Source organism: Microtus oregoni, unplaced genomic scaffold (genome assembly GCF_018167655.1).
Source record: "Microtus oregoni isolate MIOR12 unplaced genomic scaffold, Mior012 000017F_ref0000208, whole genome shotgun sequence".
Taxonomy (NCBI): Eukaryota; Metazoa; Chordata; class Mammalia; order Rodentia; family Cricetidae; genus Microtus; species Microtus oregoni.
This window is the reverse complement of record NW_024543076.1, coordinates 32,369,975-32,388,559: the sequence shown is the minus strand read 5'-3', so window position 1 is coordinate 32,388,559 and position 18,585 is coordinate 32,369,975. Positions and strand designations below refer to the sequence as shown.

The following is an 18,585-nucleotide window of genomic DNA, read 5'->3' as shown; positions in this document are numbered from 1 at the left end:
CCAGCGCTTTAGAGCCCTGCACCTCAGGAGCAGTAAGGCGTGAAGTCAGACGGAAGGGCCAGAGCTCCTCAGTGAAATGCCAAGGAGTCTGAACTAGACTTCAGACCATGAGAAGTCAGGGAGGATGTGGGTCAGGAACGACCATTCCAGACGTGGCTTAAAAGGTAATTCTTTTGGCCAAATGGAAAGTAGGCTGGAATTGGGGGAGGCAACATGAGGAAGTCCAATCAATTAGTGGCCCCTCTCACAGCCGTCTGAGATGAACAGAACCTGGACTGCAGAAGTGTATCTAGTGGCCCCAATAATGTGGAAAATGATTTAGACACGCAATAGTCAGGACTGTGCATAGGAACAAAGTGTGTGTTCAGTGGGGGCACAGGAAGCAGGCTCAGAGATTGTAACCAGAGTTCAAGACGCTGGAAGCAAGTTCCATCCCCATGCTAATGGATTTCAAGTTTGGTTGGTTTCCTGAAGGACAGCTAGCAAGATGCCGTTAAGTCGTCATGAAGCAGTGTCTTCTGGGACTCTGAAGAACTGACAGGGACCCTGGACAATAGTAAAAAAACATGGCAGTCATACCTGAGCAGAAACAGTTCAGCTCTCTAATCTGCAAAAGAGGATTAATGATGTTTTCTCATAGTATTAGCATGAAGTAACAGTAGCCAAATAGGCCCCGCCTGGAGAAGCAAGCTTTACTGGAAGCCAGGAAGCTTGGTTGTTTCCAATTCCTTCTAGCTGTTTTCTCACCACACTTGCAGAGGGGAGACTTCAAGCCCCACAGAACTAAAAACACCAACTCTCTGACCCCTCTCAGCAGACGGCTTCCCACTGCTGATGTGGAGAGTGGAGGTGAACCGTGTCCAGGCTTTGTGCATGGTCTTGGACTGTAGGGACTTCAGTTTATTTTCCCCTGGTTGTGAAGGAAATGGGATTGTGAGAAAGAAACAGGCTCAGCTAGACTGCTGTGCTGATGGGTGTGAGGAAACACCATCCCCGACAGAGGGTGTTTCAACCATAAGTGAATACAGCTTTGGGTTCTGTATCAGGGGTGAACTAACTGCGACCTCCCCCAAGTTATATTTCTGCTCACACAGAATGCTCTGTGGAGAGAGTGAAGTCACAGAGATGGGAAGACAAGCCCTCCTTCCCTTGCAAAAGCTGAGTTTGCGATGAACCCCGTTCCTCTCAAAGAAACAGGAAAGACCCATCTAGATTCTGGTTTCAAAGAAACCATGGGAAAAAAAAAAAGCCTATCTCCTCTTAGACTAGGTTGGCCTTCCCAAGTTCAAAACAGAAGGAGGCTGGACTTGGGAGGTCATCAATGTTCCTTTAATTTACAATCTATACTATGTTTCATGTCATGAAGTTTAACAAAATATCAGCACAAAGAAATGATACAAGAAAAAGTTAGCATAAATGCAAAATTTAAAAAGAGCCAAAGAAATCAAATGGAGAAGCAGTGATTTGTTTAACAATGCACATATTAACTGATATAGTCTCTTCTGAGGAAGACTCTTGAGAATTTCAGAGGTAAAGGGCAGTACACTGGCCTGGGGAAGGATAGGTTTCTCCTTAATTTATTTGGAAGATCTGCTCCAGGTGAAGAAATAGAGAAGTGGGTGGTTAAATAAGAATATAGGATGAGGTGAGCCTACTCAGACAGAGAGAAAATAAAAAGATAAGGAAGAAATTAAAGCATGTTCTTATTTATGCTAAACTGCAATGAGAAAGACAACACGGTATCTTCCAAATCTTCCTCAGCAGCAATATGGTGCCCTGACCAATCTCTTCTATACTGGAAGCACTGCATGAAGACCCTCTGACAGGCAGGCTGGGACGGCCCATAAACAGTCCAGACCTGTTATCCCGTCTTCAAGCTGATTCATTTCAAAGTACAAAAGAAAAATCCCTCATTCTTCCTTTGGGAACAAATTGTACATGTTATACTGCTAATCAAAAGAGTTTGCTGATTATTAAGTTACCCTTGTGCTAACCTGTAAAAATTTAGGGAGAGGGAGGGCATGTGTGATTATTACATTATAAATATTCTGTGGAGATTAAAACATTTATAATGGTTCCTGTGTAGAGATTGAAAAATAAAAATCAGTGCTAAAAAGCAGATTTTTCCCCTCAATTGTATTATTACCCATAATGCAGTTACTTGACTTATATAATACAATAATTTTTCACACCTGCAGAATTCATTTAAGAAATTCAATAAAACGTGCTAGGCTTTTACAGAGTCAATGGGAAATAGCAAATGCACAGTTTCCTGTCTCCTAACCTGATCATTCTTATCTTTCTCCATTGTGTACGCAGTTCGTTCCTTCTGCGGCACAGCAGATTATCAGCCATTGAAAAGCAACACTGCTTACAGGTGTTTGTCTGCTTGTGAACCAAAGAAAGCGTGCACTGAAACATGCCAGATTCCTCACTTTGAGGGAACCATGCAGGGCTTCTGCTAGCTCCTCAGAACAAAATTTCTCACTGTCGAATGAAGCAAGTCAGTCCAAGCACAAACTTGGGCTTAGAACTGCATCATAGAATGTGGCCCTGATGGATTTCTTAATCCAACCAAGTTCTGGTTGAAGCTCCTCACTCTGACACCAAAGTACAAGTCAGATAATCCCACACAAATCATTGGAAGAGAAGACCATCACTCAGAAGTGTAAACTAAAGTTTCAACATTAGAAATAAGTTTTCCGCTGAAATTTTGGTTGAGGACATTTGCCGGATGTCACCAACTAGGACAACTGCAGTTCAAGAGCCAAAGCTGTACTCGAGGTTTTATATCGATTCAGAGTTACAGCAGTGGTCAGAAGTCCTTCCTCTCCTATGCAAATACCCTGAGGTAGGTCGCAGGGAAGGATGCTGTGCCGAGATCACTCGGCTGCCCTTGGTGCTGCTGCACCATAGGCTTGAGTGTCATCTATTTAGAGTGACATCCGACACTTGTGGTTGCATCAGGAGTGACTCAATGAGACACAAGTTAAATCATGACACTCAGGGTAGCAATGACCTCCAGCATCCTGAAACACAATCCTGGGAGACTAATAAAAACATTTCATCTTTCTATTCTTGGGTAATGGAGCACTTCTCATGGATTTCCATGCTCGATCGGGTTATTGCAGGAGGTTATGTTCTGAATGGACTGAACGCCTGACTTGGGTGACAATGTCAAATCCACACTAAATTAGCAAATATGTGTCCCAGTTCACTGTATTTTCCTGCAGGGGAAGTCTTTATATTAGTCTTTATATTATAATGTGCTTAGATGGAGATGTGGCAGTGTATGCATCTGGACAGATGTGTGTACTTCAGTGACTTGTTCCTGGGGATACCTAGAGGACCTCCTTTACGTCAGGGTTAATGAAAAAACAGTAAACAATGGCTTAGGGAGAGATGTGATAAGTAACCCCCACTTCATTTATGCATTTTATAAGAAGTCAACTTAAGGATAGAAATATACATAGTCAAATATAAACAGTACACAAGTGCCCAGTATAGAATGATAGTGATGTTAGTGAGAACATCTTCATCAAGATGAAAGCAAACTTCTTCCTCTTTTCCACAGTCCACCTCTGTATCTGTTACTAGAGTTCTCTGTTGGCCACGTCCTGCTGCTTTCTTTACTCTAGAAGTCTGAAGTCAGGCCGACATACCATTCACTGAGATGCCTCAGTATTAAGTCCTTAAATTCTGATTCCGAGATACAAAGCCATCTGGTTCAGGAGACATGGGGAGAGAGAAAGCAGGAGGAGGTGCTATGCATTGTTGAGGACAGACACAGAAAGTGCCACTCATCTGCAATACCTATGTGCTGTGTGGGACACGCTTGGTGTTGAGACCTGAGGCTGTCTCTGCTCATGCAGGAATAGCTTCATTGCAGGCTACTGGTAAGCAAGGAAAATTTCCAGAAGGATTGTAACTGAGAAAGTCCCTATCAGATCTTAAAGTACCTAAAGTGGGTATGTGTGGGTAATATCCTACTCAGTATAGATTTATTTATCTTGAAGCAGGATCTTTTTATGGAGACCAGGTAACCTTTGAACATGTAATCTTCCTGCCTCAACCTCTTACTTTCTGGGATTACAAGGATGTTACTACGCCTGTCTAGGTTATTCCTAATGTCGTGAGATGTTTATAAATCTCTACTGCATATAATTGTCCCTTTCATATATAACATTAATCATTATTTTATTAACTTATATAGGAAGGAGGAGGAAACCCCAAACAGGTGAGGCTGTGTGGCCAGCTAAGTTCTTTCAGCCACTGGCAAGCTTAATCTCAGTTTACACTACATATAGTTCACATTACTGGCTCAGCACACTAAAACTGTTGATTGTCAAGGAACCCCAGTCAAATGAAATAAAATCAGCAATGCTAAAGCACTGCCTGAGACAAACATCTTCCTCATGAGTTATACTTTGTCAGCTATTTTGCTGCTATGATTTCAGTAGAACAGACTTTTAACTCAAGCAATAATTCTAGAATTGAGTGCTAATTATTTTGAAAGCATGTTTTGTCAGAAAAAACTCAGTTCAAATTGGCATACAGATGGTGGCTCCATTAAGGATGGCTTTTCTTTTGAGTTATTTAGTGATCTTTACTAAGGTCAGAGAGGTAAGTTCTTCCAAACGTAAGTACAAAATTTGTTTATAAATATTAAAGGCAACTTAAAATTATAGGATTGTAATATTTCACTAAAATCAGGTACAGCATTTTATAGAAAATATTCTCTAGCGTTGCTCGGGTAATTTAAAAAATATTTTTCTAATTCTGTTTATTTTTTGCTTTGGATTTTTATTACTACTTTATTTGAGTCATTAGTGCATGTATTTCTAGTATGCTGTCTTTTTGTGGAACAATTTGGAAGTACAGTTGAATAAAACATGAATAAGACATCTAAAGCCTTTTCTTTTTGGTTATTAAATCTGTGTACTACTTATTACAATATTCAATAAGACATTCAATACTTTATATATAACTCTTGAAATTCCATAGTAGTCATATTAATGGAGAATCTGAGAAGAGATATATTTTATGTCATATGCTTGACCTTTCTGCCAAACTTAAAAGTGGATCATTAAAAGGAACAAACTAATGATATTCAGAATAGCCTTTCCCATGTTCAGTTCTAGGTCAATTAACTGCTATATCTATACCATATTGTATGTCAGTGTGACTGGCATTGTTCTAAGCCACGCCATGCATACTAGTCTATCGGTTTTGAGGGGGAAAACGATCTGTGCACTCTGTAACATGCTGTAGACAAAGCTAAACCATGAAAATATGAACACAATGGAAAAGGCAGTTTCTAGACATCTTCTCAATGAATCAAAGCGGTTCATTCAACTGTCGGACAGGGTCTCAAGGCATTATTCCACTAGAAACCAAATTCTTCAGCACCGTCAAGATGGGTGAGCTCTCTGCGCATGCGACTGGAATTTCCTCTAAGCTCTTAGCATTTGAAGGGATTGGTTTCTTCTTCCTGTTTTAATGGGGGATCAGTCTCCAGTGTGAGCAGTTAATCAAAACATATTGTTCAAACCCGTCTAGAATCTTCCAAAGTGGAGAGTGTTAAATATTGTGACCGTTCTTCATAATACTTAGGCTGATTTAAAATAGCAGCTCATTCATTCATAAAGGCTCTTGCTTGAAATAAAACCGATCTGCTATTACTTGGGACTTCAAAGCCATAGCATTTAAATATTGCAAATGCATTCTGGCTTTTGATAATATTAATCAGTGTAGAAAGAGCTTCTTGGGATTTTAGATTAACATTGAGAATTATAATACTTATTGAGGTTTAAAAATCAAGTTTGAAGGAAGAATGAATGGCTTCATTTTGTTTTTTAAGAGATGAGAGGCTGCTTGCCAGTTAGGATTGGCTCTCTTCAGAACAACCAGAAACATCTAACCAGTCAAAGAAACAAATGAAAAACGAGTAATTCTTAGATTTTTCTTTTTTTTTCAAGAACATTCTTGGGTGCAGGGCAGCTTCTTGGTAAACATGAAAACCTGAGTCAAATTCCCAACTTTGTGGCACAAAGTGCGGGAGTGGAGGAGTGGGGGAGTGGGGGAGGGTGATCACACAAGCTATAGAGTCAACAGAGATGCCTTTCCATGCAAAAAGAAGTTACTAATAATTAGATTAGAACAACCACCAAAACAGTTGCACAAGCAGGCTTTGCTCTCACACCTCCATCAAGTTAGGATCATACTCAGCATGTAGGTTCCTCCTATTCCCCTGCCTTTCTCATCCTGATCAAATGTGGCCAAGTGAGGAGACAGGCCTTTTGCAGGCAGCCTTTGAGGAAAAACAGAGAAGGGGAATTTAGAAACAGATCATAAGAAGCAAGGAATGAGATAATTGGGACATTTGGACAAAAATCCTACTATTTTCCATCTAATCTGCTTTCTTTTTTATGAATATTTTTAACTGGGATTTTGACTACTCTGTTTGCATGGATGATGCTTTTATTTAAAAAAAAATCAAAACATGAACCTCCAAATTCACCCTCCACAGCCTGGCCACATTGTGTTCAATCTCCCAGCTCCTACTGGCGACTCTGAGCTCTTACTTTGGCTATAGTACCAGAGAACACATACTGGTTTAATTTGAACAGGGTGAATGAAGAAAGAAGAGAAGAAGATGCCGAAAGAAAAAGAGAAAGAAGACCAAGGAACACCAAAGCAGCCACTAGCTTGGTAATTAGCCCACTGTCAATCCTGGGTAAGAATTACAGACCTCCTGTCTAACTCACAAAATGCAAGGATGCAGGCTTACATGGCATCCGTTACCTTTTGAGTCCATCATTATGTAAATGTTTATTGTCACTTGGTGTTGATCACAAAGCGAGGCATCACAGAGTTACATGAAGAGTATTAGACGGCAGACCTTGGCCCTGTATGGACCCACAGGTCAACATAAGACAGTTCTAATCTTGAACTGAACAGACAACACCTGTGGTTCTATTCTAGTGCCTTTATTTTTTTTTCATTCAAAACATAAGAATAATTGATCCAGGTGCTATAATAAGAATGAGAATGTTATGGATCCTTTCTCCTTGATGAGCCCAAAGGTTTTTTTTTTTTTTTTGGTGTATTTTCTCTTTACTATTTTCGTGACTTTAAAGACCCAGACAGTAATACAGTGGGATAAGAAAGGGTATGGTTCTAAAGGAGTTATTGAACACAGAGAAAAGATCCTGACATTGACCCTGGGTCTCCAGTGGGAGGAGGTCCAGCCTGGCTTTAGGTGCTGTGTTGGGTCATGCTGCCCATGATGACCATGCAAACTATGGGGAGAAGGAGTCAAATACAGGGGCGCAGGGTGACCTCCTTTTCCCAGCTCCCTGCAACTTTAATGGAAACAATGACACCAGCGAGGGGAGAGAAAGTAATCCTAAGGAGGAAGGTTGAAGAGACTTAGACAGGCTGAGCATTTACAGCATTTTCCAGCTCCCCTCTATCTGAAAAAAAAATGTCATTCCAAATTATTCTTTATTATTTGGGTTCTTCTTTTTCCTTAGAAAAAAATTAACATTTCTCTTCAGGTGGCTGTTAACAAAACTTGCGGAAAAACAAAACACCTTTTCCAGTTAATTGCTCCCACTTCCCTTAAGCTGTTTCCTAAGAATGAAATATGGGAGAAATGAGTGGGTGAGGGGGGCAGGAGGAAGAACAAGAAAAGCAGAGGCGATAGACGAGGGAGGAGAATGAGGATAAAGAGCCACTCGGGAAAATGAGGCTGCTTTTGAAGGACAGAGGCAGAGGAAGAAGAAGATGAAGAAAGAAAGAATAAGAGGAGAAGGAGGAGGGCCAAAAGGAGAAGGGTCCAGTACTGGAAGAGAGAGGAGAGGTGAAGGGGGAAGGAAGAGAAACTCAAGAGTGGGGAAAGTGTAAGAGGTAGCACAGCCACGGCAAACGAGGGAGCTGAAGCAGAAGCAGACAAGATCTGGTGCCCACTCCTGACTCCGAGCCGTGTCTGACAAAGTTATTATGTGGCTCCCACTGCCTGGTTCCACTGAACAGAAATGTTATTTCTGTGTGCAGCTCTAATCAGGTCAGGGCTGCTTGGCACCCCGGTTCCCTACATCGCCTCAGCCTGAGATCAGTCTATCAGGCACTATTTCCTTCTATGCTCAGGCTGAGCCTATGCTGTGGTCTCTAGATATGCTAGACACTGGACTGATAGCCTTAGTCCACAGCTATCTTTAGACGTTCAGACTGCGGCCTAGGTGGTATTCAGTGAGTCTCCTTCAGAATGCAAGCGGCTGTGCACCTCTGTTCTCTACCTCAAGCCTGAAGGTACTACAGGGGACAGGACATATTTTCCTCATATCTCCTAAGCATCCCTTATATTGAAGTCCCTGTCAGTGATATTTATAGGAAATGGCCATTGCATTTCACTTGGAAAAGGCGAAATAAAGAGAGAAAAAATGGTTTGAATCTGGAAACAGACTAACTTGTTCCAGTCTGGAAGAAGTATAAGCTCAAATCTAATTCCAATCTACTGCCCAGGAAACTGACATTGAGTTAGTCCTGGCCCTTGGCCTTCAGTAGTCCTATGAAAGCAGAGCAGAGCCAGTAATCCCCTGTCACATGTGTTCAGAGATGTGTCCTAGCTGTTTTCCAGGCCTATGCGGCTGAACCCAACATTCATAAACAGCCTGTAATTTTAACTCAGGGCAGTATTCTACTTAAAGGTGAATACAGGTACCAAGATACACTGGCAGGATTTAAAGAAGACAAAACCCACCTTGCAAACATAAACGTATGCTGTAATACCAGATCATAGGTCATACTATACCACTGAGAGCTGACGGTGCTAACATTAAACACCCCTGCACATATCAGACAAGCCCCACTACTGACGCATGCTCGAAAGCCAGAGGTACCATTTTCGCCAGGCCTTTCAGACATTATGAAAAGTATGATTACAGTCCGTTGTCTTCTGTGCATATGCACAGAGGCTAATTCGTCAAATATTGGTGTTTCAAATAAACTGTGTTCTTATGCCCTTTTCTGCCTTTGTTGTTGCTGTTCTAATACACCTGAAAGTTTTTGAGCAGAGTAGCTCTTTGTGGGATACTGGAGAGCCTGTCCTCTAAGGGTCCAGTTGTTACTAACAAGATCATATCCAAATATAAGGTAGAGTGGGTCCGTAGTGAGTATGTGTATCACAGTGCATGGCTGAGCAATTGCTACTCAACTGTTGAATATGAATTCCATATCAGTGAATAGATTTTCAACTTACTATAAGTTGTCTGACAAAGATCTTTTCCTTTCATACTAGGAGTGTGAATGGAATGGCAAATAACCTTAAAGCATTCTTTTTTGGGTTTGTTTTTGTTTTCTGAGACAAGGTGTCAGCACATAGCATGGGATGACCTAGAACTAGACATATGGCCTAGGTTGATTTTAATGGCCAGCACTCTTCCTGCCTTTCCAGTCTACGTGCAAGGATTAAAGCCATGCAATGCTGTGACCAATGGTGCTTTACTTCAGAAACATTACAAATAAATCAGAAAATAAAGAAAAATTAAAAGAGGAAAACCCCAGTGTTTCCAGAGGCATGAAATTCCTGAGTTAAAAGGATTTAATTCTGGGGAGAAGGGAGGATTTTCACAAGTTTCTGCTTTAGAGGTTTGTGCACGTGGAGCCAGCGCTCAGCTGACGAAAGCAGCAGTGATTGCACAAGGAGGTCAACAGACATGCGCCCCACAGATCTCTGCCTCCTGTGTCTCCTAAGGACACAGAGCAAACCTAGCCACTTCCCATATGAGTTTCACGCACATGAAGAAGCCGGATGTACCCGTACCTAAATACATGGGGACTGGAGGGCCATCCCACTGCAGATGTAATGCAACTACCTATTCCTAAGTTACGAAAAAGCCATCCCACACAAATGCCCTCTCATCCCCCAACCAGCTCTAGAAAAGAACAAGCATTATTGCTTTTCAAGCATGTGGAAGAAGACATAAGTTTGCACTGAGCATCAGGTGGAGCTTGTTTTAAAAGCTTCAAAGCTCAGACAAAAGAGGATCAGTTTCATTAAACTACCATAGAATCAGATATAAACATTTCCATAATATTTCACCACTGAAACAGAGAGAAATGAGGACATTGAAATAAACGCAAATGCTTTATGACTGTCCTTAAGGTAGCAAAATCGCTTTCTTATTAATAATGTGGAGACAAGTGTACTATTTATAACAGCGTAAAAATTTGAAGGCCAGCGTGCATAGCTTTTATGTCTTGTTATAAGCCTATATCTATACAAAGCAAGCTTAAATAATCATTAACATATAGGGTAATAATGGTGTCTTACAATAATCCATTATCTTCCTAGAGATCAACAAATGGCTACTGCTTCTAAACATTGGAAGTCAAATATCCACCCTTGTATGGAAAACATGTTACTGACCTTGTTCTAGCACTACCTTTTTCCAGAAGGCAAGAATATATATTTGAAATATTTCCATCTCTATCACTCTACTTTAGCTACATATAAATAATGTTATGATCAAATCTATCATATTAACTTCAAATCTTCTTGATTTACCTGCTTAATTTTACACAATTGGTTAAATTCCTTCTCAAACTTTTAGTAAACATAATTCATCCCTCTGTTGCTGAAAGTCTTCTTAAAATGTTAACTTTTAAATTTGACAATACTAACTTAAATCTAGAGTTTGTTTCATTCACTTTCAAAGTCGGTCCCATATTTTCGGCGGGAACTCAAATAAGTAACTGAACACTCAGCGTGGAAGAAAGCAAGAACCTTCCTACAAAACCCCACATGGCGGACACATCGATCTCCTACATACAGGACAAGTAAGAGCAGCCCAAGGTTTCGTCACTGAAGAAAAGGGAAGAAGAAGCTAGCAAGATCATCTATCTGCCACAAAGATACATTTCCTCATTGTGTATAAAGAAAAGACTTTTTTAAAAAATTTAAAGTGCACATACTGCCCAGAAAGAAAAAATGCTTTTGGAAGTCTATCAGAAACTAACCCAGACAAACCAAACACTGTGAGAAACGATGTTCTTCTCATTTGTATAAGCTACTTTCATTATTTAAGCTGCAGATGATCCTGTAGAATGTGCATTTCTGGTCAAAGGGCTCATATGTCTATTTTATTTGTATAATCATTTGTGTTTATATAGAGAAGAAATCTGAAAATAAAAGAGTAACATAATAAACTCATATGATGGCATTTTTTCTCTCTACCCCCTCCATGTCGTCTATCAGAAAAAAATCATGGATGTTGTTTATGCTCCTGCAGCTAAAGACAGCTCCTTGTTTCCTGTCTCATTCACGCTGCAATATAGAATTGAATACATGGCATGGAAATTGACTTCCACTCGCTTTCGAAGCTCTAGATAAAATTAGACAAACAGAATCATGTATTATAACCAAACACAAAAACTGGTGACAGAAACTAATTCAGATTTGACTATATATGCAGGCACAATGAAAAACATGAATCCGTCTTAATTGTAATCAAACACTTTATAAACTCTGAGACATGACAATATCCCAGTTTTATAACCGGGAAGCATGTATCATCAATAGTTAAAACCATGCCTATTAGAGAAGACCGCAAAGGACAGGGCAACGGGTACATTGTTGACTCTGGGCTGGGTGTTACACAGTTCTCAAAACGGTTCCTTTCCCCTGTATCCGCTCCCTAAGTCCTCTGGGCCATTCTGTCTTCTCTTTGCCTGATCTTCCGCTGAACTAGGCCAGGTCTTTTGCTACTTCTAATAACAGCTCCTTCTTGACCCAAGATAAAGCGCATGCCCAGGTCTACAGGACTCTGTGACTGGGGCTCTCAGTACTTCTTCCTGCACTTCCAAACCACCACACCACGTGGTACACCAGGGAACTCAGAACGCTACCATCTGGTCCAGGTCTGTCCCTACAGACAACAATACCATTTTCTGACATCCCACAGAAAAAAATGATTATATCTGCCTACATATGATGCTGGAAAGACTTTTCCTTTATCTGTGTGGCCAGTTTGTTCCATCTTACTAAAGCAATGAAGAAAACGATACTCAGTGGAATGTGAGAGCTACACCTTTTATGACCCAAGAAAAATGCGACCCAAGGCCGTGTTTTTCATACCTTTGCAGCCACCGATGAATTCGGTTTCTCCAGCAAGTCCCAAAGTTTCTTCCTTTTCTCGGGGCAGCAGGTGTTGTCAAACTCCTCTCCCTCCCGCTCGCGCATGGTCTCTGCCTCCCGCCTCAGTTCTTCGTTCATCTGCTCTTTCTTCTGATGGTACCTGGCTTGGCAGCAGGATTCCAGGTAAATCTCATCGATGCCCCAGTAATCAAGCTCTTGGCCAAAAGAAAGCGCACACATTTCTTCCATCATGTGGAGCTTCCCTGTCCGGTAGAAGTTTAGAATCGATGTGAAAGCTCCCGGATGTCGGTCGAAGAAATACTCATTCTCATTCAGGTTGTAGTCATCGCAAACCTCCAGGAGGCTCTCGTGCGTGTTACAGTCCCGGAGCTTCCCCAAGCGCGTCCTGGGGAGCCTATCCAGAGTTCTCCACAGGACTTCGTGGTTAAGGCCCCCCACATTGATCTTCACTCTCCGAGAGCATGTTTTGCTTCGGATAATGTCTACGGGTTCTGGAGGAAGAGAAAGTGTCGACCTGGATGTCTTCCTGTTCAAGCCAGGTGGAGCCTTTTCTGCCATTTTGAACTGGACAGAACCACAGATCCAGGGTCCTTAGAGAGGAGGTCAGCTGAGGCAGGATTCCTCTGGAGCAGGAGTGTCCATGACAGCTGGGGGGAAAAAGGGCATTTAGTCATACACAGCTCTCCCACAGCGCTGCCTGTCCTGCTGGGTCACTCTGCTGCTACAGTCACGGATACCATTAATGGTCATTGTTTTTCTCCTGCAGGTATAAACCTGGGTTGTAGGAAATAAGAGGGGAAGCCACATAATGAGGTTCCCAGAGGAAGCTGTGTGCTCACTTGTCCACATCTGTAGCTTGACAAGACCCAAATGCATCACCGGTGTTGCAGAGCAGTGCAGGTGCTGATGAAGGCCCCAAAGATAAAGTCCTGGCACAGTGACGCCAGCTCTGCTGCTAACCTACCCCGCCAGGTCCTGTTCACAACATCCGTTTCAGGTGGATGACCTTCCTCATGCCCGCACCTACTCCAGTCACTGAAACCAAAGTCTGAGAGCACCTGGTCCTCTCATCTTCATGCAACTACAGACCTCTGGACATTATAACTCCTAGAAACTGCTTGCACTCTCTGCCGTTACCCAGTCCCAGCACCAAGGGCCTGAGCTAAACTCCTTGCCATCCTTGTATGTGGCACTCCAAGAGTCATTAAACTGGCCCAGCCTCTGGTGTTGGTCATCTGAGCCACTCTCACAACACAGCAACAAACACCATCTACTAAGACACAGACTTGTCCTTATTACCCTGACCTAAACCTTCAAAGGCTCTTTGTTATTGGAAGTAAAACCAAGTCAGCCATACAAGATCCTCTCCACATTCCCTACTAGTCCAAATCACTGTCTGGAAACCGTCTTCTATCTATAGGGAATATAACGCAAAATACTTAGGGATTTTAGGAACCTTGAAATGTGTGTAGATAGGTTGATAGCTGGATGTTAGATAGATAATACAGACAACTAGATATAGAAAGCTATATCATAAAATAATTTTCATATATATATACGCATACCATTTTTCTGTTTTAATTTTAATACACTAATAGAGAAATAATAATAGCTAATAGTAAAATAGAAGAACTATAATAATATGGTATATTTAACATTATCTAAAACTTCGAGAAGTCATTGTTTTTTACCGCAGCGTAGTACTCTCGAATTTTGCATGCAAATGGATGGAAATAGAAAACACTATCCTGAGTGAGGTAACCCAGACCCAAAAAGATGAATATGGATGTACTCACTCATAATTGGTTTCTAGCCATAAACAAGGGTCACGGAGTCTACAATTGGTGATCCCAAAGAAGCTAAGTAAGAAGGTGAACCAAAGGAAAAACATATAATTGTCCTCTTGGCTATGGGAAGTAGACAAAATGGCCGGGGAGAAAATTGAGATCTTGGGGGTGGGGTGGGATGGGGGTAAGGGGAGATGGGGAGAGAAAAGGGAGAAGGGGAGAATGGGGGGAACTTGGGGAAAAAGGAGGATTGGGATAAAGGAAGGTTGGATAGGGGAGCACGGAAGCACAATTCTTAGTTAAGGGAGCCACCTTAGAGTCGGCAAGAGACTTGAACCTAGAGTGGCTCCCAGATGCCCAAGCCAAGGTTCCCAGTTAGTTCCTTGGGCAGCTGAGGATAGGCAACCTGAAATGACCCTATCCTATAGCAATACTGACGAATATCTTGCATATCATCATAGAACCTTCATCTGGTGATGGATGGAGATAGAGACAGAGACCCACACTGGAGCACTGGACTGAGCTCCCAAGGTCCCAATGAGGAGCAGAAGGAGGGAGAACATGAGCAAAGAAGTCGGGACCACGAGAAGTGCACCCACCCACTGAGACAGTGGAGCTGATCTATTGGGAGCTCACCAAGGCCAGCTGGACTGTGACTGAAAAAGCATGGGATAAAACTGGACTCTCTAAGCATGGCGAACAATGAGGGCTGATGAGAAGCCAAGGACAATGGCACGGGGTTTTGAACCTACGTAAAGTGCTGGCTTTGTGGGAGCCTAGCCAGTTTGGATGTCCACCTTCCTAGAAATGGACGGAGAGGGGCGGACCTAGGACTTACCACAGGGCAGAAAACCCTGACTGCTCTTTGGACTGGAGAGGGAGGGGGAGAGGAGTGGGGGTATGGGGAGAAGGGTGGGAGGAGGGGGAGAAGGGTGGGAGGAGGGGGAGGGAAATGGGAGGCTGGGAAGAGGTGGAAACTTGTTTTTTTTTCTCCTTTTCTCAATAAAAAAATGGAAAAAAAACATTATCTAAAACTAAGGAGTTATTAATTTCTATAAATTTCCATGTAATATTTTCGGGCCTTGTTGGATCATGGTTAGCTAAAAACACAGAAAGTGAGTGGATAAAGGGAACTTTTCTTTTGTGTTGCACCAACCCTATCATGCCCACAGCACTGATTTTAGGGCTTGGCTCATTTATAGCAAATCCTGGTGGGATCTCCAACTTTTGTATTTGCTTTTGATCAATAACTGCTTGCTTTTCAAGACTTGGGCCAGATGTTACCTTCTCCAGAGGATCTTCCATGACACACATCCTCTGGGATCAAGAAACTGTGTCTCTTGTCTTCCACCATGTTACTGAAACAGTATCTTTCCGTAATGTACTGCAAGCTCCCAAGAACAAGCCCACCCTTCTTTATTTTTATGCCCTTGTCATTGAGTACTGTTCTTACACATTGGAGTGGTTTGCTTTATTAAAATAATGAGTCAATTCTTTGTTTTCCATAAGCAGCTAACAGTCAGGAAATGTATAAATGACGTTATTGGGATTGTGTGCCTGAAATGCATCTATGTGTGCAAGCTGTGCATGGTCAGAATCTGTTATTGCATGCCGAATTTGTGTCCTTTTGTTTCACATCTCTTTTCCACTGGGCACTAATGTTTAGAACACGATATTTATAGTTTTTCCCCTTGATGGTCTTGTTGTATTATCATCTGAAGCAAGAAGAATCCTCGTGGCTATTATCTTCTGAGTGATTTGGTAGAAAATCCCAGAGCTTTGAGAAACTGGCCCACAGAGCCCTCTTTGAGGTAAAGCGCCATCTTTTGCAAGTCAGTGGCTGAGACTAAGGTGAAGTGATGAACTTTGAGATCTGAGAGGTTCTTAGGGCTAAGACTTTATTGTAAGATGCACAGCAGTTTCTGCAAGGCCCAGGATTCTCCATCTGCATGTTAAGTTTATTTCTCCATCTGGAGGCCAAGTATCCTCTAAAATGAATATGTTTGCCTTCTGAAGGAAAAGTAGATGGACCATATGAGAAGGATTTTAGACGTGGGCAACAAAAAAATTGGGAGTTTTTTCAGACATACAGGAGTATTTTAAAGATACATGCACACATACACTTCCCTCATGTCTGGCCAAAAATAATGTCCATTTTACAAAAATAAAAAGGGATGATAATGATTGCTAAAGTTGTTTGAGCTTGAATTCTTCCTTTAGGAAGACAAGAATAATATCTCATCCATAAGGCATGGTATCATCATGAGTAAATGAGACCTTTTGTATAAAGGTTTCACTCTAAGAAAACACATCTAAATAAAATAAGGATATTCACAGATCTTCCTCGGGTTTGGTTTTTCAACTGCTGAACGAAAATGAATAAGAAAAAACACATTCATGTTTATTAAATGAATGCTAATCCATCTTTTACCTTTTAAGGCCTGGACTTGTGGGTCTCATTCTTTCTTTCTGTTGAAAATTAGACCTACAAATAAGAGACACTCTGTAATATGCACTGTGTTGGTACTGATGCTCACATCCACATTTTGTATCTTACTGACATTGAACTAAAAATATTTTTAAAGGAGCAGTAGCATCAACGTCAGACAAAATTAAATGAAAATATTAGGAAAAGGGCAGTTGCAGTGGTGAGCACAGATGTCTTTTCCACTGAATGACGTCACCCTGCTACTACCGTAACAACTCAAAGTCTGTTACTAGTTCACATGAACAATCAGCACTAAGGTAAGACTGCTTTGAACTTGGAGACTGTTCTATTTGCTTTTCCTTCACTGTGATAAAGCACTCACCCTGAGCAACCTGGAGAAGGAAGGGTTTATTTGGCTTGTACCTCCACATCACACTGTGTCACTGAAGAAAACCATGGAAGAACTTGAACAGAAAGCGGGAGGTAGGAGCTGAAGCAAAGACCACAGAAGAATTCTGCTTCCTGACTCATTGACTGCTTCTGCTTAGCTAGCTTCCTTCTACAACCCAGGACCACATGCCCAGGGTGGCATGATCCACTGTGAGGTCGACCCTTCTCCATCAATCAGCAGTAAAGAGAACAGTGCAGGCATAGCCATAGGTCAAGCTGATGGAGACATATTGTTCAGCTGAGATTCTCTCTCTTCCCAGGTATGTCAAGTTCACAACCATGAACAGCCATCACAAGGACAAATGAACAGAAAATGCACCTCCTCTTTTTGGAATGCCATGCCTCCTGATTAAAATAGTGTTTTAATTAATTACCTCACATATGAGGTTTATGACAAAGACAGAGAACATTAGCATGACTCTGGTAGAAACATTTCCTATCTATGATCAAAGGTCTATGTCCAAAGACCTGCCATCCTGTGATGGTATTGCTAAGAGTAAATGCTGTGTCCAAATCACCAGCACGACACCATTTACTTAAAGCTTTTGCATGCCCATGACTTACACTGAATTTTCTTTCAAAGGGCGTCTAAGTGAAAAGTGGAGAGAGGTCAGAAGACTTAGATTTCAAAATATCTACTTCACTGGTCAAGAACTTTCTATTGTAAGAAATCCCATGTTGATTACAGATCCCATAATAAAAATCAGGCTGAAACCCAATCCTCTCTTTTCAAAGAGAAGAGGGCAACCGGGGCAGAGGACGCCCTGTTGATTCAACTTCCGTCCAACTGAACATTGTCCACTGCGGCTCTTGTGGCTGTGATAAATGTCTTCATTCACCCTTGGCAGAATGTTCTGTGTGCTCCCTGATTAAAGACATCAGCTCTTGAGTAACTAGAGAATGAGAATAGTGTTCAGAGAGTCAAAAAGGTTTTCAGAATAAGCCAATAATTCAGGTACACTCCAGCGTACCAGCCCCGACAAGAGAACTTTGGAGAATACACCGGCCCGTTGTGTCTACCAGCTGGTGCCTCTCCCTACTTGCCTGTCTCCACTGCCCTACAAATTATATGTCTTGCTTCTATTCCATCCCCTGTCTTTCTAACATGCAGGTCCACTATGTCATTCAATTCAATGGGAAAACAATCACAAACACACACAAAAAAAACAGAGAATATTATTTTCAGATTTACACTGCTTCCCCCAATTTTTTTTCTGTATCTCTTTTAATATAAAGACCTCCCAAGATGAAACTATCAGATCTTATTTTGGAAGAAAACAAAATTATGTAAACCAAGCTGTTGCTATTTTTCAGGTGCTGGAGGCGGAACCCAGTGCTTGGGAGTTGGACTCACTAAAACACACACCTTATCGTTGAGGTACCACAGCCCTGACAGAACTCTATAGCCTTTCTCACTGCTTCTGACGAGATGTCACTGTGTTTCCCAACCATCGCTTAGACTCCTTAAGTTAATGTGGAGCAGCCTTCCTCCATCAGCCGCCGAAGCTGCTGGGCCCACAGGCATCTGCTGCTGTGCCTGCCCCAAGGTGCTCTCCAAGGAAAGGTGTAGAGAGCCACAGCATCTCTTTCCATTCAGGCTGACCTTTCACATTTGACCTTTCTGAGTGGGCTTTGGTTTGGTCATCCACGAGTCTATGATTCTTTGACTTCCCATGACACAGCCCGTGCTATTTCCCTGTCACTGTCATTGTCATTTGGTGGCCTTTCCCATCTTCCCCCCAATTCCTGTGTTTACCTTA

The 18,585-nt window shown here is 41.9% G+C and overlaps 1 protein-coding gene across 1 annotated transcript in view; it reads right to left on the bottom strand.

Moving 5' to 3' along the window:
* Kcnb2 (potassium voltage-gated channel subfamily B member 2) overlaps positions 1 to 18,585 on the bottom strand; it is a 421,745-nt gene that overhangs the window by 379,824 nt on the left and 23,336 nt on the right. Inside the window, exon 2 of the mRNA XM_041667861.1 lies at positions 12,140 to 12,807. Coding sequence (XP_041523795.1) covers positions 12,140 to 12,718 — 579 coding nt within the window. The 5' untranslated portion in view covers positions 12,719 to 12,807. The remainder of the gene's footprint in view (positions 1 to 12,139; positions 12,808 to 18,585) is intronic.